At 40.4% G+C, this 24430-nt stretch overlaps 1 protein-coding gene across 6 annotated transcripts in view; it reads left to right on the plus strand.

The window, feature by feature from the left end:
• myo9aa (myosin IXAa) overlaps positions 1-24424 on the plus strand; it is a 91825-nt gene extending 67401 nt beyond the window's left edge. For 3 of the 6 annotated variants that reach the window (XM_020605687.1, XM_020605690.1, XM_020605689.1), the window contains 28 exons: positions 393-468; positions 4508-4648; positions 5158-5197; positions 5288-5410; positions 6430-6510; positions 6705-6815; positions 8755-8877; positions 9769-9918; positions 10526-10839; positions 12037-13743; positions 14157-14256; positions 14453-14659; positions 15633-15730; positions 15811-15941; positions 16120-16343; positions 17616-17732; positions 17976-18164; positions 18563-18613; positions 18797-18908; positions 19477-19538; positions 19810-20002; positions 20119-20247; positions 20406-20511; positions 20618-20749; positions 21455-21578; positions 22664-22869; positions 23056-23198; positions 23293-24424. In XM_020605687.1, the coding sequence (XP_020461343.1) occupies positions 393-468; positions 4508-4648; positions 5158-5197; positions 5288-5410; positions 6430-6510; positions 6705-6815; positions 8755-8877; positions 9769-9918; positions 10526-10839; positions 12037-13743; positions 14157-14256; positions 14453-14659; positions 15633-15730; positions 15811-15941; positions 16120-16343; positions 17616-17732; positions 17976-18164; positions 18563-18613; positions 18797-18908; positions 19477-19538; positions 19810-20002; positions 20119-20247; positions 20406-20511; positions 20618-20749; positions 21455-21578; positions 22664-22869; positions 23056-23198; positions 23293-23792 (5690 nt within the window). In that variant the 3' untranslated portion in view covers positions 23793-24424. The remainder of the gene's footprint in view (positions 1-392; positions 469-4507; positions 4649-5157; positions 5198-5287; positions 5411-6429; positions 6511-6704; positions 6816-8754; positions 8878-9768; positions 9919-10525; positions 10840-12036; positions 13744-14156; positions 14257-14452; positions 14660-15632; positions 15731-15810; positions 15942-16119; positions 16344-17615; positions 17733-17975; positions 18165-18562; positions 18614-18796; positions 18909-19476; positions 19539-19809; positions 20003-20118; positions 20248-20405; positions 20512-20617; positions 20750-21454; positions 21579-22663; positions 22870-23055; positions 23199-23292) is intronic. The other 3 variants (XM_020605688.1, XM_020605692.1, XM_020605693.1) reach the window with 3 other exon arrangements.
• Positions 24425-24430: the final 6 nt, after the last annotated feature.

The following is a 24430-nucleotide window of genomic DNA, read 5'->3' on the forward strand; positions in this document are numbered from 1 at the left end:
CTAGCAACCGTAGGTTCACTGCCAAAATGTCGTTTGACCTGCTTTACCTCACATTGGTTACTGAACAAAGTGTTTTTTGAATATTGTTTATTTAAATAACTAATGAAGGGTTTAAGCAAACCTTCAGTCCAGGTTGAACTAAATAACACTTTAGTAGCATCTGCCATAATGCAGTACTAATGAGCAGCTCCCTATTAACCTCAGACATTTGTTTCACTGTTAAATCATCTGCAGTTGATTTTTATTTCCAGTAAAAAGGCACATAACACTCACTGCTATAACACAGTGTCACATGGTGTCTGAAGAGTATTTTGTGCCTGGATGTCTGTGTGTGTGATGGTGTGTAGTTTTGTGGTCTTACACATGATACTAACCTGTTTGTTCATGACCAGGTGTGACCAGAAGGAGTCCACGTACACCACTGTCAGACCTTCAAGGAAGCAACACCATCAATGAGAGATCACCACGGTAAGAGTCTGATGCTGCCATTTGAGGTTTGCTCTAAGATTTGTTGTTTCATGCCCTTTAGAAAACTTCCAATCACTTGTCAGGTGGTCAGAGAAATGCGTATATCTGAAGAAATGCACACAATTCAAAGCCAGGTCCTCCTTATGACCATCGGTGTTGCAGTACTCGAGTCCAGCACTCGGACTTGAGTCTAGATTTTCAGGACTTGGAACTCAACTTAGATTTGAGCACTGATGGCTCGGATTTGGACTCGAACTCGAGCAGTGACTGCATTCGGTCTCGAAAGTTGGAGATGAGAACTATTCTTTTTCTTTTTTTAATAAGACTAATTTGGCCTAAGAAATGGATTGTTCATATTTTAATGTCTTCAGTCGTCTAATTGTAAAATTGCAATGTATTAGCTTGTTTACGCACACTGCCTACAGTATTTTTAGTGGCCTTTGCATCAGTGCCAAAAACAAAAGTCATCTCCTTTATGTGGTTTTGAGTGGCTGCACAAAATCTCATTCCATACATTAACTATTTTAAAAAATGAAATGGAAATTAATATAGTTGCCAACCTGTAGATGGAAGAATTTTAGGACAAAGCCCTGTCTTCCTTCACTGGTTCTGCTACGTGGATGACACATGGGTTAAAATCAGGACCCAGGAGTTGGAGGCTTTCACCAAGCATATCAACTCTGTGGATGACAACATCAAGTTCACTCATGAGGACGCCAGAGATGACTGTCTGGCCTTTCTGGATTGTGCAGTCCACTTGGGAGGGGACAGAAGCCTGAAGCCTATATCAGAAACCTACACATACGGACCAATACCTGCTTTTTGACTCACACTTCAACACAAACTGGGAGTCACCAGAACTCTAAATCACAGGGCAGAGGAAGTGCCCACAACTGCAGAAGGGGGCTCAACTCGGACTCGACTCGGATTATTCTTTGGTGACTCGGACTCAATTACTGGGGGCTGGACTACAACACTGATGACCACATTTATAAAACTTTACAGATGCATGTAGGCACTGACTGGACAATAGCACAGTAATATTCATTGTAGGAGTATTATATTCAGATTCAAATGCACAGTTTTTAATATTCTTTTGTCCGTTCCAATGATATGCAATTGTGTAGTGGCGCAGTGAAATAAAATGGTTTTTTTCCATCAATTATACAGTCAATTTAGATTGAAGCTTCGTGTTTTGTTTTGTTTTTTTGTTTGTTTTTTTTGTTTGTTTGTTTTTTTTCATGTTTTTTTCACCTTTTTATTTTGTTGCTTTGGGTTATTTACTCTTGCTTTTTTTTAACAAAAGAGAAAAAAGATTATAAAACTTGAGCAGTGCAGGGTAGAATTAACTTCTTGTAAACCTCATGTTTGGTTTTGTTTATTTGACATTATATGACTATATTAGTGAGTCAACAGTAAAAAAATAATAATAATGATGGGAGCAGAAATGGGGATGACAGATGTTGGGGGTTTTTGTGAGAGTGCTCAACCTTAGGCTTAACCCTAAGTGTTTTTGTAAACTTAGTGTTTGATATCTCAGGCATATTGCAATGAGATCTAGAAAAGTTATTGTCACCAAACACCTTAATTCTTGAATTGCAGTTGCTCTGTCATTATTTTTGATAATATATTTTAGTCATAATTCAGTGATACTCAAGTCTGGCCACTGAAACGTGGCATTCCTTTAAAAAAACAAAAGCGCGTTGACCCATCACCTCCTCTAATTAGCTGTGGAGTGTGAGATTAGCAGCCCATAACCAGTAGCATAAAGCAGCTCATACAAGACGCCTTTTGTTACATAGGAGCTCAGTCTGTGGCTGTTGAAATCTCCCCCCTAATGTGATTTGCAACTTCTGCCCTCCTCCTATGTGTCTTTCTCTTACTCACACACACTCATCCTCCACATACTAAGAGAGCTCTAAACCGTGTGCAGCTGCTTCCTATGATGTAAAGTCAGAGCTATGCATTGGAGATGAGTGCCCAGGGACTGATAAATATTCAGTGCCTTCAGGCAGAGGTGGAAAGTAACTAAGTACATTTACTCAAGTGCTGTACTTAAGAACAGTTTTGTGGTATCTGTACTTGAATTTTTTCATTTTCTGCTACTTCATACTTTGGCTGCACTACATTTTACAGGAATATGTTGTACTTTGTACTCACTACATCTATTTGGTAACCTTAGTTACTTCTCAGACTGAGATTAATTAAACAAAAAAGACTATATTATAAGACTTTATTGATCCCCGGTGGGAAATTCACAAGCTACCCAGCAGTGTGTAAAGTACTTCAAAGTATATTCGTATAAGGTAGTTAACATTTACCAGCTGTAACATTTATTGTGATGTACACAGTAACACATCAGTAATTATAGTCTAGTAATATTATATAATGTATATATGAACGGTGCCATTCTGCATAATGAGTACTTTTAATACTTTAAGTATATTTTATGCTAATACTTTTGTGCTTTTACTTATGTAACAATTTGAATGCAGGACTTTTACTGGTAACAGGATATTTTTAAACTGTGGTATTGCTCCTTTCACTTAAGTAAACAATCGGAGTACTTTTTCCACCACTGCCTGCAGGGTGCTCATTGGCTGTACAGGGCAGCAGGCAATGCAGTGCTTTATGGTGCTCTCACTGAGACTATGGAGAAAAACATGCACTACAAAAGCCATACTGTACTATCACCGTTTACTGAGACCAGTGATCTGCTGGAGAGAAATTCTCCATTTGATTGGCCAGATGCAAACAAAAGATTTGTGCTTATTCTTTTGTACATTAGAAATTATTTCCTGATTTGTACATATACAGTAAATAACCCTTAAATCCAAAGAATATGATTTACATACCGCATCTTTGTGTAAATCTGCTGTAAATTCTAATAATGTAATCCAGACTTGCATCACAAGTCTTAACCTGTACGGCTCCTCTGTTATCCATGTTATCATGCTAACATGTTGACATTTACTTATTAACAAAATAAACACAAAGTGCAGCTAAGGCTGGTGAGAATGTCAGTTTTACAGATATGTGACTATATTGTCGTTATGGTGTTAAATGTAAAGTAAAAAACCTGGAAAACTACTGCCCCTGCTGGTAACATTCTTTGTGGGAAAATATCGTCTTTACAAATATAAAATAAAAGGGACTGTTTGGTGAATTAGGCACAGGTGCACACCTCTCTAAAGTTCAGCTACTGCACATCAGGTCAGTTCAGTATATTCACCGTTATGCAAAAAGTGCCACAAGGAGAAAGCCACCCTTTTCCACAGCTATGCAGTATTGTGCTGAGCTGCTTGGTATTTGTTATGCCTCAGACATACACTCATCAAACCGTATATCTGAGGAACTTCACAAACTCTCCCGTCTGTCTCATTACTGCAAAAAAAAAAAAAAAAGCTCTCTTAACCGTGTAGGAAAGTAAAGAAACGCCATCTGATAAGATGTGGCTCATGGCTGAATGAATGACATTTTTTGGGGAAAAGCCAAAATGTCAAATATGAATGTCTTTGGCAGCCTGTTGCACAAAATTTGCGTTACAGTACTAGAGCTGGAAACAACAACAGTATAGTGTGTGATTGTGGCTGACACTGTGTGCTTTAATAATCCCTGTTTCATCATCTACTGCTTGGGTCTTAATTTGCTGTTTATGTAATTACAGTTCCAAGCTTCATGTAATGACCGTAAAACCAATCACAAGTCAACTTTTTTTGAGATAACCTTGGAAGTTTTTTTTCTGTTGTTATTCTTGGATGAATTTAATACATTCCTTGCTCTCTTTACTAACAGTGGGTTCTGTGTAGAATTAACAAAATTAATGAAGCCAACTGTTGAAAGGAATTCAGAAAAGAAAATTCCTTATTTGCTTTATACAAATAAATGTATGCTGAACTATATTATATTCTCTATACCTATTATGTCTATCAACATAGATATGAAGTTTGGTTGGATACAAAAGTGTCTTCATTTCAGAAGTTTTTATTTTCCTAAAGTAATAACTTCCCTGGTCTGTGTGTGTGCTTTTTGACTAAAGGCGTTCTCTGGGGCTCGGCTGGAGGGAAGGCGTGGGTCGACAGAGTCGCTTATCATCCGGCAGCTCCACAACAGAAAATGACATCACCTTTGTCAACTCTGCCAGCAGCAAACTCCTTGAGAGGGCTCACGACATCCTCATGTCAGTAACAAGATACAGCTGCAGTCGCCATAATGCTTTACTGTTCACGCTGATTTAGAGATTGTACACTCCCGTCACTGTAACGTATCTTTGCTGATGGTTTTTTTATGTATTCTTCCTGATTGTAAAATGCAAAACCGTTTTTAGCATTGTTTTATTCTACTGTTATTTGTTATTTTTGCCAGCTATGTGGCCTAGAGACATCCTTAAAACTTTAAGATCTGCATTTTAACTTCGTGTCAGTGCCCTGCTGAAGCGCCCTTCAGCAATTGCTGCATTCCTACCAGCTCCAAGGGTGCTGTTGTGTAGCAGACCCTGACCTCCGAGCTCCCTGTGGGGGATGAATTCATTTTCATTTTATTGACAGGGATGTGACAGGGAAGAGTTTCTGCAATTAAATCAGTAGTTTGACATTTTACCTGAAAAATAGGAATTTTATTGCTCTGTGCTCAAAGCTTACTGATTAGACAGCTGACTGACTTTTTTTTTTTTTTTTTTTTTTAAAACAGGAGGAACAAAAACTACAAATCTAAACCAGTTCTTCCAAAGGTACAGTACTGATATTTTTAATTTGACTTAATAGAAATGTAATGTAATGTAGTGTTAGATTATCTACTGACTCTGACTTCACATCTGCAGCATTTACTGAATGTGAAGTCACTCAAGTACCTCAGCAACCTGACACTTCATGACCGCATCACCAAGTCACTCCTTCACCTGCACAAGAAGAAGAAACCACCTAGTATCAGTGCACAGTTTCAGGTCAGAAACACACACACACACACACAAAGCCTGTAGCATAATGTAGAGCTCGGTGATTTTCCATTCACTGCTCTCAGCGTAAAAATAACATGATCAGCCTGAGCTGGATCGAGGAATCTTCCTCCAGCTGTAAATAAAAACAAGGTGTCCTTTACAACTGGCTGTTGGTGGAATCTCCACCTGCCCATGGTTTTTACAGCCCAGTTTAACCCATGTACATGGCCACAATGTACGTGAAGTCTATTACACAGTTCACACAACTACCCAAAAGTATTGTATGGTGACGTGGAAAACTAAGAAAAAGATTAGAATGGGGGGAAAAAATCTTGGTGCTCCTTTTAGTTTTTGTTAGCAGTGTTGTCCAGAATATGAGATAAATGAGACTGACAACTACCATCTACAGTGAGAATATTTAGGACATTTTAGGTCAGAAGTATATGATAAAAGCTCTCTTGGCAGCCAGTAACACACACCATCTCAGAAGACCTTGCAGCAACCAAAAACTGCTCTTTGAAAGGGAATTATGCACTCTGACTTCTTGGAGGTGGAAAGGAGTGCTGAGGCCCTTCTGGCAGGCAGCCCTGGCCCCAGTGTGTAGATGACTTCACTTCCCACATCTTGTACTGTGCTGATTGCTTTAATCTCCCATGGATGGGGCGGAGACGGAATTCCTTTTGCCACCAAATTAACACACACATGCTGACACATGCGCATGTGTTTACATTCACACACAGGAGATGCTACACACATGGATGGTTTCTTCTTTCTTTCTTTTTCTACAGAGCCACATGCTTATACAGATATATTGTTAGTATTTATGATCCTTGGCAGTGACTTTAATCTTGCCTGGAGTTTTACTTACAGATGGACTGACAATTATTCATGGCTGACAGAGCCACCTGACTTTGAAGACTGCCCTTCAAGCAGCTGTGGAGCAGCAACAGCAGTGTGCCTCAGCTTTAATATTTGGACTTTGTGTTAAGTTTTATGTCTTACTGTGTGTTTGTGTCATCCTGAAGGCCTCTCTCAATAAGCTAATGGAAACCCTGGGTCAGTCTGAGCCTTATTTTGTCAAGTGCATCCGTTCCAATGCTGAGAAGGTACAGTGTGCTCACTCCAGCCTGTGGTCACATTCATTTTTTAGTTTAGTTTCAAAGCATTTGTCATTTTCAAAGTTTAAAGCTATCATTTAGCCCTCTTCCCTCTTTAACCACTGTCTCCTGTTGCTCTTTTTTTCTGTCTTTCTCCTCTTCTCCTCAATTATTTTTCCCCTCTGGTTTTCTTTCTCTCTCAGATGCCGTTATGGTTTAATGATAACCTGGTGCTGAGGCAGCTGCGTTACACAGGTATGCTGGAGACCGTGCGCATCCGGCAGTCTGGCTACAACGTCAAGTACAGCTTTAAGGTAACACACACATGCACCCTGCAGATACTCTATAAATATCTTAGTCCAGATTTAGCTCACTGAGTAGCCAGTGGTGCAGTGTAATAATTAGATTTTCTTGGGCACTTGTACGTAAGCACACTTTTGCGATACATTTCTTGTGCTTAACTCGAGTCCTTCAGTTTTATGCTGCTGTGTACTTTTACTCCAGTAGATCTGAAAAGGAAGTGTTGTGCTTTTTACTCCACTACATTTATTTCAAAGATGTGCAAGTTTTACATACAAAGCATGTGAAATGTTAATATAAATGTTGCTAAAATGTTGTTAGATTTTAGCTTGTAGTGTTTTTAAATTGCAGCATCAGTACTTTTAGTCATTTATTTTAATACTTTTTCCACCACTGGTTGTAGCCCATACATCTACTCTATGTAAAGTTAGGAAAAGAAGCTTGCAAAATCACAGCAGCAAATGGAAAGCAATGCACTTTTTTTGTCTTTAATCTGGGTCAAGCTTCAAAAATCCTGGATTCTCGATAGCATTTTGTTGTTAGACCCGACATGCCCACATTTAAGACTAAACAGCCTCAGTTTGTTGGCTCCAGCCCAGTACAAGAGCTCTTATCAGACATGACTCAGTTCCCCCAGAGCCACATTAGTTTTCACTAGCTGGGCTGAGTAATACTGTCGTGACTGGTTGACTGACCTGTACATGAAAAATTGGTGGAGCTCCCATTTAAAGTGTTTGGTTCCTCAGACTTGTAAGAGACCCACTTCATCTATTAGATTTCACTCTTCATCAAAAAAAAAATCCAAGTATAATGTTTTCCAGGCAGTACAAGTTCTGCAGCAGATCACATTAACATGTTCCCTCTGTGCAGGCATGTGCAGCCTCACTCACTTCCCAAAACTTTAACGACACTCAGATTTCCACAAGTTTAGGTGCCAGCGATGAAGTCCTCTCCAGGAAACGTTGCAGAATTTGTTTGAGCCCAGATTTATTCTGTGTCATGTCAAGAGGGAATTATGGAGGATGTGAGGCGGTGGCCATCTGAACTACACTGGCTTCCATCAGTGTGATGTTGATGATGTCATCCCTGTGAGAAATACTGTATGAGTATTAAAAAAAAAAAGCAGATCATGTTTAATGTTGACTGAAAGCAAGTGTTTTTTGCAGAACATTTGGGAATGTCCATTTGTGCCAGCCATGTCAACCCTAAACCTTAGTTTATAAAAGGTTTGATGAGATCACTCAAATGTTTTAGCATCAGACATGATCATTTACCAGAAATTCTGAATTAGAAGCATAGAAAACATATCTAGTGCTGTGGTCAGCACTAATGAGAAATATCTTGGGCATGGTATCATTTTGGAGGACTCTGCTGTTTCCCAACTCCTCAGAACAGAGCCTCTCCATTGTCCTCGGGTCTCTGAAACACTCCACATGCTTGTAATTGTATAAACACAGCATCTGTTTTGCTATCCACCCCTTACAACGCAGGGTCCGGAGTGTATTGAGTTCAGACAATGGGCCTCAGTTTGAGGAGTGGGAGTTGAGCATATTTATGCCATGATGTTTAAACCCCTTCAAATATGAACAGCATGCATTTTTACCTGAAACCACATGTTCCTTGACAGCTTTCCCCCCCAACTTCTTTCTGCTAAAGAGATGCTGCAAAAGGCTGCTTCAGTTTCTGGTCCTGGTCAAGAGTTCCATTTCAAAGTCAGGACCGCAGTGTGTACAAGTCCAGCTAGTTAAGCCTGTACTGGAATCATTGTTGGAAAAACTGACAGCTTTAGCAGAGACACTACTCTAAACTGTTTATTAGACACATTACTACACAGAAATCTTGACACAATCTCAGTCTAGTACATATACTGTAGATACAGTACTCAGATCATTTTGACTCAGATACTGTACTCGGACATATTCTCATTAACAACTTGTCTTATTCTCTTGATAGGATTTTGTCCATCACTTCTCTGTGCTGCTCCCAGAAGGCACCAGTGCCACCAGAGAGGCCATCCAGCAGTGTCTAGACCAGCTGGACCTAGAACCAGATGGGTACCAAGTGGGGAAGACAATGGTATGCTCCACGCCCTCTCCTTTCCTCTTTGCAGTTCTTATAAATCAACTGGTGTTAGTGTGAGTTTTGATATAGTGCAAAAAGGTCAATCATTTGCTTTAATTACAAAGAATAATTAGATTTTCAGTTTCCATCAACACCAAAAGTACCATGCACAGTGAGTTAATTTTGCATAATCTGATTAATATGCTGTTTAGAATATATATTAGAATTGCAGGTTTAATATAGCTTCAGTAAAGTTTTGATTCAAATATAAAATATATGGTATGCAAAAAAAAAAGTTTATTTAAGAGGAATACCTTGGTTCACCAAGTTAAAGTCACCATGTATAATCCAAAAGTAAAATGAAAAAATGTCTTAGTGATTTTCTGTTGTCATTGTTTAGTGACAGTGACAGGCAAAGAAGATTTTAAGACTCATTATACTGTATGTTACTATGTGTAATTTTTTTTCTTTATTGGGTGTTGCTGTGTGTAAAGGCTGGAATTTGCCAGTCCAGTACCCAAAATTGTAAATAATGCAAGGTTTCAATGTTTGTTGCTCTATTAAATTGTTAAATTACACACACTATAAATAGAGTCAGGATGGGATGGTGTCGGAGATAACCTCATATTACCTGAAAGCATCCTTTGTCTGCACAAAAGGATGTAATGAAGACAGTGCCCCATATTTGGCTAAGTCCAAGGTATGAGTGAAGCATGATGGAGGGGTCCAAGCCTTTGGGATGCTGTTTATATAATTAGAGGGTCATACCTGACATTCCTGTGACCATATAGTCAGTCAGGGATTTGTGTGACTTTCTTTAAAAGAATGTCTGTATATCTCTTTGTAAGCAGATGAACAGGCTCAGTCTTCATTAAGTGTGTGTTGCCCTGTGATCCCTCCCCTCAGGTGTTTTTACGGGAGGCTGAGCGTCAGCGGCTGCAGGTCTTACTCCACAGGGAAGTTCTCAGACTCATCGTCATGCTGCAGCGGCGATTCCGAGCCTGGCTGGAGAGGAAGCGCTTTGTCAGGATGAGACGAGCAGCAATCTGCATCCAGGTACAGTACAGAGGTTTTCTTTGCCACTGCTTCTGTCTCCTCTCCCTTAATTTGTGTTTTCCTTCTGTGTGATTTAAATCACTTTTCATTAGTTTTGGTTTAGAATATGCTCCGAAAATTTGTTTTTACATTGGTTTTTACGGTGATTATTGCTTATGAATTTTAGTGTCATTGTGTGATAATATCATATCATATTATCTTAAAGTTTAATCAAATTCTGTTGTCAAAATGAATGAATGCAAGCAAATTTTAATTAAAACAAATAAATTAGTTTTTTTACAGTTTGTTATAGTCAGATGAAAAGTCTTTGTCTTCATATGTTTTATATATATATATATATATATGGAAAATGGTAATAATATTGTGGTAGTACAATGAAATGTGGTTTGGAATGAAATGAAAACATCAAGATGCATCAGCTGATATCAGAGATGTTTTGTTTTATATTAAGTTTTTGAAATGAAAATGATCTCAAGTTTAAGCTGTGAGAAGGACTTCAACTTGTTACTCACAGGCAAAAAAAACTAAACAAAAATAGGTTCTGACTTAAAGGGAAATTAAACATTATAGCATTGTTGAAAATACTGTATCATTATTTCCATTTTAGAAATGGTGGCGCTCATACCAGTCCATACAAGAGGACCAGGAGGAGGATTATGACCCTAGTGTCCAGGAGGGGGCGGTTCTGTGTCTGCAGAAGCACTGGCGAGGTTACAGGGAGCGTCAGAAGTTCAGGCGGTGGAGGGTGGCTGCTCTGGTCCTACAGAGGGCATGGAGGCTACGACTCCAATGGCGCTCCACAGCAGCTGTGGTTATCCAGACAGCCTGGCGCTGTCACCGAGCCAGAGAGGCATACTTCAGTGTATATGGCGCTGTAGTACAACTACAGGCACTTAGCAGAGGCTACCTTGCCAGACAGAGGTAAACCACTGTAAAACACCACACCTTACCCTGTGTAGTAGTATGGAAGCATATTGCTGCCATCCTCAGAAAAAATATTTGCCAAGTATCTAGTTTTTACGAGAACTTTTCATGTTAAAATGTGATATGCTTCATGTTATAATGAGATGCTGCATTTTCTGTTAATACTGATTACTTTAGTCAAATATAGTTTCAAATGTATGGCTCAAAGAACCCCATCTAATATTATAATGCACACTCTAGAAAGAATCATATCACTTCTACTCCCTAATGTGAACCGGCACAGCTTTTAGTCAGTGACGGCAGCGCACAGACCGACTTCACCTGCAGTCAGTAATGCTTGTAACATGATTGAGACGTGCAGGGTATCGTGGCTCATGAGCTGGTCATTGTGTGGAAGGTTGGTATGAGTGTTGATGAGAGAGAGAGAGAGAGAAGCTACTGGAGGGGTGCTCCAGCCGGTGCTGTGCATGATCTAATGTGTAATCTAATGTGATAACACTGACTCTAGAGTGGATAATTTCTACAGTTATTCTCAAAAACTGGTGTCATGCTAAGTTCTGCCTGTGGAGCATCGTGCACAGCACCAGCTGGAGCCACGCCTCCAGCAGCCTCTGTCTCTCATCAACACAGATACCAACTGTTTTGAATGCATGTACTAAAGTACTTAATATAATGCATGTACTAAAGTACTTAATATAATGCATGTACTAAAGTACTTAATATCCCATAATGGTGGTGTCCCCACATTCCCCTTTCTTATGACACCAACTTTCCACACAATGACCAGCACTGGGCTTAGAAGGTGTGCACCAGCTGGTTTGGCAAATAAACGCGCAATATTTGTTTGTCATTATAACAAGAAAAAACAGTATCTCATTATGATGAGAAAATACACTATCTTGTTATAATGTGAAGAATTTTAATGTAAAGTTTCTCTAAAAACAAGAAAAGTAGCTCATTACAATGGGAAACTTTCCTTATTATAACAAGATAATGAGTACATTTTTTTTCTCAGCGTGGCAGCTGTATAGTTGCACCAGTTCTCTTTTTTTTTCTTTTTGCTTGAGGTGTGCATGAGTTAATTTTAACAAAAGGGCTCCATACTATAAAAATGGATTCTAGCGATAGGTGACTAAAGCTGGTATAAAAAGAAGCAGAAAGCTAGTCTTGTAATCATGCCTATTTAATTGGCAGCTTCAAAACACTGAGAGAACAGAGACTGAGGGAGAAGAAGGAGCAACAAGAGGAGCTGCTCCATCTACAGAATGGTCAGGTGGGTTTCTCACCAGAAGAAGAGGAGGGGCCACCTGAGAGACTCATGGTGTTGGACCTCAGCACATGGGAGGATCGTTCCTATAAGCAGCGAGAAAGGAGCCTCAGAATCCTCAGCAGCAACAAGGGCACAGCTAAGGAGGAAGAAAACAATGCTAGGACAAAAGGTAGCTCTTCTAAAGAGCTAGGTGAAGCATCGGCCTCAATGACAGCATCCACTGTGGTGGTGCGAGAGAAGACCGGAACTGTAGATGAGCCCAGCCAGAAAACAACTTGGTCCAAGAGAGCAAGCCGCCGGATGAGAGAGTTGGAGCAGGCCAAGTTCAGCCTGGAGCTCCTCAAAGTCCGGGCCACCGGCAGTGGAGCCTCGTCCCCATCTGAAGAACGGTGCCAGTCTGTCGAGCTGATTCCCCCTGCAACCCCACCTCTTTGTTCACCCCAGGGCACGCCTGACAGCCAGAGCTCCAAAGGCAGCTTTGAGCTTCTCAGTATGGATGAGGCTACAGAAGAGGTAACAGACAACGAGGACCCCTGCTTCCCTCTTGCATCTGTAGCTCCATTACCTGAGCCTAATGTGGAAGCTGTTTCAACAAGCCTGAAGCCAGTTGGGGTTTCTGATGCTGTTGCCCATCCAAGCAGCCAGGGCCAGACCAAAGTGGATCTGGCAGTACCCTCTGCCCCCACACGTCCGCCCAAAATCGAGAACTACCTCCCTACATTTTATGCCCCTGTTAGCAATGACAGCTCTCCTTGTCCTTCTGAAGAGCCTCAAAAAAGCACAGAGGCAGCTGCCTCTACAACCACCACCACTGTTACCAAGCCTGTCAAAGAATGGCAAGAATCAATACATCAATCATTAGAGGTGGTGATCAGTTTGCAGAAAGAAAGCCCACTAAGTGATATTGTCGGCCCCCGTGTTGAGGTTCGAGATTCTGCAGCCCAGACAGGGGAACTGACCCCATCGCCACAGGAACCAGACCCAGCTCCTGTGCCCCAAAGTACTGTCCTTACTCCTTCTGTCATTGAGAAACTGGTGCGGCTGAATCAGAAGAAAGAGGAGAGGCTGCGTAATCAGCAGCAGCAAAATGAAAAGGAGATGATGGAGCAGATAAGACAACAGAAAGAGGTGCTGGAGCGGCAGCGCCTTTTCTTCGCTCAGCATGAGAGGGACATGTTTGAAAAACAAAGAGAAGAAGCTCTGCACAGAATACAGCAGAGTCGGCAAGGTGGACAAGATGCTGGGGGAACTGCGGCCTCTGGAGACCCCCTTAGACTCAGATCCCTGCTGGCTGAGAGAACAGCAGGACTAGCATTTTATTCTATAACACAGTCAGATCCCACTGCCCCATCAGTGCACTCTCCCCCAAGTGTACCCATCCCAGTCAGTGCACCTCACCCCCAGTTGTCCCCTCCCCCTGCTTGTGCTCCCAAAGAAAGACAGAAGGCTGTCAAGCCTGGTGCCGAGGGCTGGGCACCCAAACTTAAGCTGGAGTCCCGAGGTGGAGGAGGAACCAAACTGATGAGAACAACTCCCAAGAAGCCGCCAAGTAATCAAGGCACCACAGTTGGTAGGCCAGAGAAGTCAGGCAACATCTTCTTCTCTCCGAAGGACAAAGTGACATTTACAAAGTGAGTAATGCGTTAGTATCTAGGGCTTTTTTTTTTGGCTTGTGCTATGTATGTTTTTTCTTTCAAGAACATTTTTTTGCATTTGGTTCAGTTCATTGTAGGACTAATAACAATGCATTAGTGTACACCAGGAGGAATAAACAATACCACAAAAGTACATTTATTACATTAAGGGGTAAATAAATCAAGCTGCCATTTCAAATAAGATAAATAACTATAAAGAATCATGGAAATCTAAATTGTTTCCACAATATGGATTTGATGCAGGAACACAGATGAATGAGCTGAATGTAACAAGTTGTCTGCAGTTTTTAGCTTATTTTTCTGAAAAACTATTGGACCAGTATATAAAAATGCCTGGCTGACTCTGAATGAACTCTTTACATTACTAGCAGAAGCTCTTATCCTTTCAGGTTTGACAGTGATGCTGTCACTGAAGACACACCTGTATTCATATCCATAGAAGGGCCCGCATCAGTCTCCAAACCTTCTAAGGGAATAAAAGTACGGGATGTAAGCAATATTTCTTTGTTCTTTTTAGAAAATAGATGTGTGTGCAACTTTGCGGGAGTGCCTTTTATATGCTGTGAGTGAATTAATTCATCTTGGCAGGATAGCTCCCATCTTACGTTAAAAACGACGTGAAGAACAAAATGCACTGACGTGAATGATTAAAGGCTCCTTTGTTATCACTTCTGGTAAACTCCAGGTTGGCAGAGCGGGCCAAAAAAAGAAAGCCAGAATGGCACGGACGCGCTCAGACTTCCTCACCCGCGCCCCTCTCGCCTCACTCAGGGGCGATTCAGACGAGGAAGACTATGATGGCGACAGCCCCCATCATTATGCTCTCCCCTACTCCAAACAGAGCTCCACCGAGGCAGGCTTAGGAGAGTCCTGTTTCAGTGACTCAGACATGGTAACAGGCGCCGTCCAAGCCATCAGTGGCCCATCTCTAGATGTCTAGCTTCTCTTTGACACTTCTAACCTCGCTGAGTAGAGAGCGACAGATCTACATTATATCTCTGACTCCAACTGAGCTTCAGCACACTTCCCTTTCTAATAATGCACAATATCTTTTCATAGTCCTGGAAGACATTTCAAAGGTATTTCAAAGACTTTTTGAAATACCTGCTAAAACGGTGTTGTGTAATAACAAATACAGTAAACACCATCATTGCAGCAGAAGAATAAACACACAGTGATTTCACGTATGATACAAATATGCATGTCTAATTTTAACCATAAATCCAGTGTTTCACAGGTTTGATAACCTCTCCATATGAACACTGAATGTTAGTTTGACTTTATATATCATGCTACTGTAGATGCAGGACTGTTTTTGAAATGTGTTTTCCCTTAAAGCAGTTAAGCCTTTAATATAGTTGCTTTTCTAACATGATTTGACTTCTTACTTTCATAGCACAAAATCACAAAAGAGTGATTTTCCTTCTTTAACAATATGTTGCTTATTTATATTTCCTCTTCTAGCATGTTGCACTAGTCATTAGTCAAAGCTTCGCTCTCAACTTTCTTCACCGTTTGACAAACTCCTGTCATTTACTGATTCTTTTCCTGGAAAACTCATTCCTTGTGTTGTATGTTGTCAACAAAGAGTCAAACAGTTTGACTCTTCAGAATTCATGTTTCAGTGGTATTATCTATTGTGACTACTATGAATAGCATTTATAGTTATACTGATAGGTACAGTAGAAGTTAGGTCTCTGGTTGAATGTCCAGTGTAGCTGGAGTAGCTTCAGTGTTGTGATGCTGCCATCTACTGGCTTGAACTTGTCCTCATATCATAATATAATCTGGAAATGCACAATAGAGAAGCTCTTCTTCTGTGTTGCCATGTCTTTAACATGTTGCTCCATGTGATGTTGTTTCAGCCTGCAAGCTCCGAGGAGCAAAAGAAGATGCATAAAGCCATGTCATCAGGAGATGGGGGCAAAGCAGACTCTCTGACCAAGAGCTCACAAGATGGAAGGTTTGTTAAAGCTATTTAGATTTTATTCACAAAATCAGCAATCAATGAATTTTTAGAAATTCAGCTTGAATTTTGAACAGGATTCGTGGTAAGATGCGTTTCTGGGGTAAGACCAAGCACAGGGATAAGAAGACATCCAGAGAAAAACTGCTATCTGGGGCTGATTCCTTGGATGGTGACTACGCGGACACTGGTCTGTTACTGGGAGAAGGTGTGTTATCCAAATACATCCATTTCAAGGACTTTCATACATCGGAATATTACACAATAGGAGATGATAAATGCTGAAATCCTGTCTTTTTTTTTTTAAAAGCTCAAATGAAACTCAAGTTCATTTGTACTTTCATTCCCACTGAACTGTCACTGACTTGGATTCTCTTCCAACACAGCAGGCCAGGAAAACCTGTCGCCCCCTTGCAGCCCTGATCTGGCATCAGATCAAGGGTTCAAAGACTCGAGGGAAAACAGGGAACCATCTCCCAAGATAAAACGAAGGCGCAGTGTTAAGATCAGTAATGTGGCTCTAGAACCTGCTCAGTGGCAGAATGACGCGCAGCAGATTCTCACCAGCATCAGTGACTACAGGAGCATGAATGACTTCCTCATGAAGAAGGTACAGCCAAACATGGTTCATATGGGTAAAGATCATATGTTTTTCCAGTGCATTTGAACATCAAAAATCTTTAAGAGTAATTCCAGATGAACACAGTGTACTTTTTTAGGGTTCCTACAGATCCTTAAAAATATTACACCTGATTTAAAAAGTTTGTCTTAAAAGCTCTTATTTTTACTCATGAGATGTCTTAAATTTTGAGATGAAAGACTAACTGGGACATGTCTGAATACTATATCAAATCTATATTACTGTATTTTTTAACATTGCAATCTTTTATTACACATTTTTATGGATTTGCATGCATCGCTTGAATTTATGTGACTTATACAATACATATACTGTCTCCAAGATTGACGATGAAGCTAAAAACATGCCGAGATGCAACCTAAGGAAATTCGGCTCTAAGATGAAAAGTAGGCTACCAGGAACGGTTAGCTGTCGCAAGTAACAATTTGAGGCAACTTACGACAGGAGCCGAAAAATGTTTAGACTTTGGGTAATGGGAATTCCATATGAAATCAAAAAAAGCACAGGTGTTTTGCTGGTATTTGAAAATGTATGGCACCAATGTTGTCTTGCATGTCTGCTGCCACTACATTGTCAGCTCCTGCTGGATCAGAGACTATACAGGTACACTATTATAATAATAAATCCCACTGTGATGAATGTTATATTGTTGAGCTTTCTGTTACAGCTGTATGAGTAGTGGGGATTGTGGGTTTTGGTAGTGTTGAATTTCACTGGCTTATACTGAGGTGTTTCTAAAATCTTATTTGCCCTGTTTATATCAATGGGAGTTGCTAAGAAACAAACCACAGCATGAAAAGCAATCACAAAATTTAAGTGATTGCGCTTGTCTCTTACCAAAACACCATAACAATACACATTGTCCTCTCCATTATACATGATTCTACTGTTACACCCACAAACTGTATGGTCACACCAGTAATTGCCATCTAAATAAGCTTTTGCTTTAGGGCATATATATTACACTATACCATGTGTTATGCATATATGGACTACATGATCATATCTGTTTGATATTTGATCATTTTATTTGAATGAAAAATGGTTACACATGCTGTACCTATGTGAATTTACATTTCTTCTGTTGTAGAAATGGTTTTTTTTTTTCTGTTTTGGTCTTAAAGGATTTTAAAAAGTGTGCAGCAACCCTGCTTTATGGGTGTTAAGTTTATTTTTACTAATCCTTGTAGAGTTACAGGTAGCCCATATTCGTGCTAAGATGACTGCTGTGTCGTATTTCAGATCAGCGACTTGGACACGGAGGACAGTAAAAAGGACACCATGGTGGATGTTGTGTTTAAAAAGGCTTTGAAGGAATTCCGTCTTAATATCTTTAATTCTTACTCCACAGTGCTTGCGGTAAGTGCTTTCAGCTCTCTTTACATAACCATTACAATTATAGCCACCATTTGGAAATATCAGGTGGTATCCTTCCTCAAGCAACTGACTAGAAACTCAAATTTGTCCTCAAATCACTACTTTGAAATGACAAGATAGTAAGTTCATAGAATAGTTAGACGATCTTGTATACTGGAACATCATTTCAAAAGGAGATAAATACATACTGTGCTCTTCCTGTTAACCCATTCGGTCCCTCTTTAGATGGATGATAGTAAAAGTATCCGCTACAAAGACCTCCATGCTCTGTTTGAGCACATTTTGGAGAAGACCATGCGACAGGAGCAGAGAGACTGGAGCGAGTCTCCGGTCAAAGTGTGGGTCAACACATTTAAAGTCTTCCTGGATGAGTTCATGACTGAATACAAGCCTCTGGACAGCACCCTCAGCAAGGTAAGGACACGTAACAGGCTCCTGACTGCCCAGGAAAGCTGAGACAGTTAAGGATTTTGGATGAGATTATTACATTTATTACATTACACTGAAATGTTTACATTTTGTGCTGCTTTAAATAAATTCCGGTTTGAGACAGTGTTAAAGAAGAACATACCATATGTATGCAGTAATTAAGCTTTTTTAGGTGTCAAAGTTTTCAAGTATCTTTATAAACTTTAAATGTCATGTACTGTGGTGTACATGAACCTTAGGGTGGTTAGTTTCCAAGAGTTTAGAGATCTGATCAGTACTGTGTATTTCTTTATAATGCTTGCATCTATGGTGGTGTATCTAATATTAAAACACATATGCTGTTTTGTGTGTGTGTGTGTGTGTGTGTGTTTTTTTTTCTACAGCAGATACCAAAACTTGAAGGGAAAAAACGGAGGCAAAAGGACACTGACATTGTAAGTCTTGGTTTATATTTGTCAGCCAAATACATAATCTTGTTCAGAACAGAAGACAGACAACATTGGGAACTGTAGAGGACAACAGCCAGTCCTCTACAGCTCCATTTGACCAGTGACCAAACATAAAAGGAAGTTTGTGAGTGAACTCCAAATGAACCTGTGCTCTGCTGCTCTCTACAGGTGGAGGAGCATAACGGCCACATCTTCAAGTCCACCCAGTATAGCATCCCCACATACTGTGAATACTGCTCATCTCTCATCTGGATGATGGACCGTGCCTGTGTGTGTAAATGTGAGTGTGCATACAACATATCACACCAGGGGCTGCTCAATTAATTGAGCAGTCAATTCGCAGAAACTGAATACGCAATTTTAATAGTCAAGTAATTGTTTTAGTAATTTATAAAGGAGAAATTCCTTGTAATCGCTCGTTCCAGTTTCTTGCTTGTAAAGTTTTGCTGCTTTTCTCTACTTAACATAACTGTAAATTAGGCAACAAACACCCATTACCTTCACAGAGATGCTCGTACACTCACACATACACACAAACAGAGCATGTATGAGCTGTGTTCAGTCTGGCTTCAGAGAGCAAGCTTCACCTTCCCTCCCTCCTCAGCCCTGATCAGATTTTCAACTAGACTCATGGGGTCTACAGCTCCATGTCTCTAGGGATTTCTCCACACAGTTTGTCCTTTATTTGCACAGGATGTTTTCTCCATGTCAGCCAATACGGTTTTGGTCTCTCAAGTAATAACATGTTTTTTGCTTTTGTTCCAACCTTTGCTGAATAATGAGGAAGCACTGCCTCTGTGTGAATAATGGAAATGACCTGTTTGATTTCTCTGGCTGTGTTTGTCCAGTGTGCCGCTACGCCTGCCACAGAAAGTGCTGCCAGAAAACAACCACCAAGTGCAGTAAGGTGGTGAGTCAGCGATATTGCAAACCCACACAATAATGTCCCATGACATTAGTAGTGTTACTGTGGATTTATGTACAGTAGTATTATTTCTAATACACTGGCTGCAATGGCTCCTAAAAGACAGCACTTGATGGGCTGAGGATGTACTGTATATTTTTCTGGAACATTACTGTGCCAGTTTTTATGCATTTTAAAATACTGGTCTTTATTGCTGTGTGCATGTGTATACACAATATATCTATGTTTATATCAGTGTATTATGTTGTCTGAGCAGTTTGATCCGGAGCTTACCCCCAGACAGTTCAGCGTGGAAGTCTCTCGTCTGACTAATGATGAGAGGACGGTGCCCGTGGTAGTGGAGAGGCTTATTAACTACATTGAGATGCACGGTCTGTACGCTGAAGGCATATACAGAAAATCTGGGTCCACCAACAAAATTAAAGAACTTAAGCAGGGACTCAACACAGGTAACTTTTGTTATAGATTATAGTGTATACAGTAATGCTAGCTGGCTTTTAAAGCTGCAAAACATGGGTAGGACAGGGTGTTGATCTGGTTTGTCTGCATTCTTGTGACTATACAGATGTGGACAGTGTGAATCTGGATGATTACAACATCCACGTCATTGCTAGTGTTTTTAAGCAGTGGCTGAGAGACCTGCCTAATCCTCTGATGACATTTGAGCTGTATGAGGAGTTTATACGTGCCATGGGTAAGTAGTCAACATCAGATGTCCAGCGCCAAGTGCTTCAAATGCATCACACTGGAGGTTCTGTCCATGAAAACAAGCTATTATTGCAGACAGTAGAAGATATATTTGGTTGTCAAAACAAGAAATGGTCATTTATTTTGTTGGGAATGCCTCTCTAGGTTTGCAGGATAAAAAGGAAACGATCAGAGGAGTGTATTCAGTTATTGACCAGCTAAGCAGAAGTCACCTAAACACTCTTGAACGCCTCATATTTCATCTTGTCAGGTAATAACAAATCTGTTTTTAGAATACTTTCAGAGAAGGATTAATACATGAGACTGCTTTGCTTCCTCTCTGATAGGCTATTCTAATGCTGAATTCATGCTTTTAGGATTGTCTTGCAAGAGGAGACAAACCGTATGTCTGCAAACGCTTTGGCAATAGTTTTTGCTCCTTGTATCCTGCGCTGTCCCGACACCATCGATCCACTGCAGAGTGTCCAGGATATCAGCAAGACGACTGCGTAAGAATATATTGTACTTGGGTCTATCAAATGAATTGTATGCCTTTGCCTAAGGCAGTGGTTCACAGTGAACCATCAAACGGCACACCGAGGCATTTCAGTGGGGGCGCATGTGACCAGGAGGAAAAATTGGAGTGGATCTAAAATTACACGAATCAAAACAAAACACTCACAAACTTGTACTTATGTGCACAAATTAAAGAAAATCCTATATGTAGACATCCCCCATGTGTGTTGGAATTTTGTAGTTTTGTAAAAGACAAAACAAGGACGATTTATGTAGACGGCAAACATACAGTGTGGACACATTTGTTTGGAAGAAAAGAAGTTTGACAAGTGTGCTGGTTAAAACCATGTCACCTGAAATTGTTCTTAGGTTCACTGTCATTGTAGCAGCCTGGTGGTGTTCATGTCTAAAAACTCACAGTACAACTCGCACCATAGTAATATTATTTCTATAGAATAATGGTGCTTTGCTACAGATTTTCCCAATAATAGTTGAATAATAGTTAAATGAATGGAATGAAAGTGTGGATTTTTCTGTTTCCAAAGAGGAAGGGGAAATACAAAGCACATATTGTACTGTATAAGTGAAACTGGTTTTAAAAGGGTTTGTCTTTTGATTAATGTAATATAAACTCAACTTTGTAACACTGAATATTTTCAGTTTTTGAAGTGGGTTTGTCTGTTGCCATCCCTTCGTAGGTGTGTAGAACTGATCATTTGTGAACAGATGAACAAGTACAAAGTACGACTAAAGGACATCAGTACCCTGGAGTTTGCTGAAAATAAGGCCAAGTGCAGGCTGACCTTTATCAGACGGTCAATGGTAAGATCGAATAATATGACTGTTACCAGAATTACATATTTAAAGTGACTCATTGCCAAATCTGCCTCATTGAGCCATCCTGTAAGCTCCTTCAGTGCTGTGCCTTCTCCCATTTACACCTTTTGAAGCACTTTTCTCCTCTCTTGCACTTTCCTTTACCTAGACACCTGTATTAATAGCTGTTAGATTTATGAGCATAGCATGCACTATGGTATGTAAACACACACCATGGGGTACAGCCCCAAACTACCACTCACTGGTGTCGTGGTACTGATCACTGCACATCTTATCTCTACAGATATTAACGTTCATCTTCTCCTTTACTAAAGCATGACTTTGCTTCTCTGCTTGTTTTTCTTTTGTTTTTTATTCCTTTTAATTTTCTGTCTCTTGTGGATTAAAATAATGACAGGGTGCAATCATGCAGCGTTGAGTGTGGAACACAGAATGTGAACACTTTTACCATATCGTATTTTTGACAGAAAAAATAAAGTTTGCAAAACTTTGTAGAATTTTATCAAATACTGCCTGAAGAGTTTACATCAGTGCTTCACTCATAACATGTCTAAAATATGGAATTGAAGAATATGATTTTTGTTTTTTGTCATTACTGTCTCTGGATGAATTGCAGGCATACAGTAAATCATAAGTTGTTTACCCAACCGTGCCAAGCAAATGTCATGACACGGTGTTTTTACTGTATGATTAACTTCACTTCTGAGAACTGAGACTCTGAGGAAAAGCTATGAGGCAGCAAATCAACTATTAATAAGATTTTTATGAACTTGGTATCACTGGTTCCTGTTCTTTTTGCCTTTCACTTTTGCTTTAAACAGTCAAATGCCAGTAAAAAGGTAAAGTTTGTGTGCATGATTGAACTCTACGTATCTTAGGATTTAATCAGTCTTTCAGTGTTGCCATACCTTTTTTTTGCCTCCACCCCCCACACCCCTTGTCTGGCCATTTCACTTGGTTCAGTCACTGTATGCGTGAGTGTCTGCTGGTCAACTGCCTTTTTTTAAGAAGCACAAATGTAATGTACATATTGGTGAGGAAAAAAAATCTGCCCATGATTTGCTCTCCAGGGAAAAGGCCATGTGCAGCGACGAAGCTACCACATGCCTTCGCCTCCAGTTAGTCCCCAGCTACCATCTGCGGCTAGTACTGTGATAGAGAGTGGCAGTGAAGAGGGAGCAGAGTCATTTGCCGAAATCTCAGAGCATCAGCAGACAGCTATGCAGCAGGAAGAGAGAGAGTTGACGGAGCAAATTGAAACTCTGCAGAAAGAGAAGTAAACGCCATCATCGCACTTAAATTGTTCTGAAAATGTTACATGATCTGTAATTTACTCAGAATTACAAAACTATGCAACAGTGTATCCGAAGAACAACAATTTTGTGTGCACTGTTAATGTTGGCATTGTCTCCTCGTGTGCAATCAGCTCATTTGTTAATCTGGGCCGTGTTTATCTCTGCAGAGAGGAATTGACTTTTGAGATGCTGGCTTTGGAGCCACGAGCATCAGATGACGAGACCCTGGAGTCTGAGGCCTCTATCGGTACAGCGGACAGCTCTGAAAACCTTAATATGGACTCTGAGGGAATCATTTCTGACTTCTCCGGTATGTGATTATACAGCAAATTGTAATTCCCCTTTCAATTTTTTTTTATGTACATTCGAGGAGAAGAGAAAAAAAGACAACCTTGTCATTGCAGAAAGATATGCAGTGTCGACATCCGCCTGGCATCGGAGATCTGACAGAAAGAGCCCCCAACGCCGCACTCTCCATCGGCAGCCTGACTCACTCGATTCTGTAGACTCTTGCTCCAGTGTTTCCTCTTACTCCTCCTCGTCACAGTTCCACCCATCATCCACTTCCTCCTCTGCCACCACTAGGCGCCTTCATTTCCACTCCAAGTCTCCCTCCCTAGAGTCAGGTCCAGCCCAGTCCCAAGCACAGGCTTTAATGTTATCTCAAGCATCTCAATCCAACAGTATAGACAGCAACCCCACAGGAGATCAGGAAAGCATGTATGATGAAAAGCCCCAGTTTACCAGCCGAGGCACTTTCAGTCCAGAGAAGAGCAAACAGAAAGTTAAGGGGGCTAAGTATTCGGCCCCGAGACACTCCAGAGAAGGAGGCAGCCATGGGAAGGACCCTCCCAACTTATCACAGCAGGTTGCAATGTATGGTAGTAATGAATTCATGGTATGAAGGACACTGGGACACCAAAGCACTCCCCATCCAACTCCTTGGCAGGGATGTAAGTTCTCAAAGTACTCTTGCCTTCCCCTTTCTTTGTTGAAGTCTACAAAGAAGTTTCCCCAAGTGCCATGTACAGCGTTTCCACCTCCAAAGTGGGGAGATATTTGGCAGAGGGACAGGAATCAGTTGAAGGGTTCCTCTTCCATGAACTAATACCACCCGTGTTCAAGCAGTGCCTTGGCAGTGCCCTACTCAGCACCAAGAGGAGGACACAGAAAAGGGAAAGTTGGAATATGTGGAAGACCATTCTGAATCAGGGAATGTTATGGAGCTGTAATGCTGAATCAGTGTACTAAATTAAATAAAAAGAAAAGAGGGAACTTGAGACATTACGGATGTTACAGTGAACTTAAAAATCACAATAATTAGCTGCTTTATAAATTACCGTGAGTCTTAGTAGTGGTTGCTCTTATGATTTTTTTTTTCCTTTATTTAATAAATTTTAATGTCATTGAAATTCTTTATAGCATATAATATACAGGGAAACTGTACAAAGCCAGAGCACCGGCCGCTGCTGGGTGAGTGAAGTCAAATATTTATCTTTTTTTTTTTTTTTTGGGTATTTCGAACAGGGTTGTTTGGATTTG

The sequence above is a fragment of the Monopterus albus genome, unplaced genomic scaffold (assembly GCF_001952655.1).
Source record: "Monopterus albus unplaced genomic scaffold, M_albus_1.0 scaffold72.1, whole genome shotgun sequence".
NCBI lineage: Eukaryota > Metazoa > Chordata > Actinopteri > Synbranchiformes > Synbranchidae > Monopterus > Monopterus albus.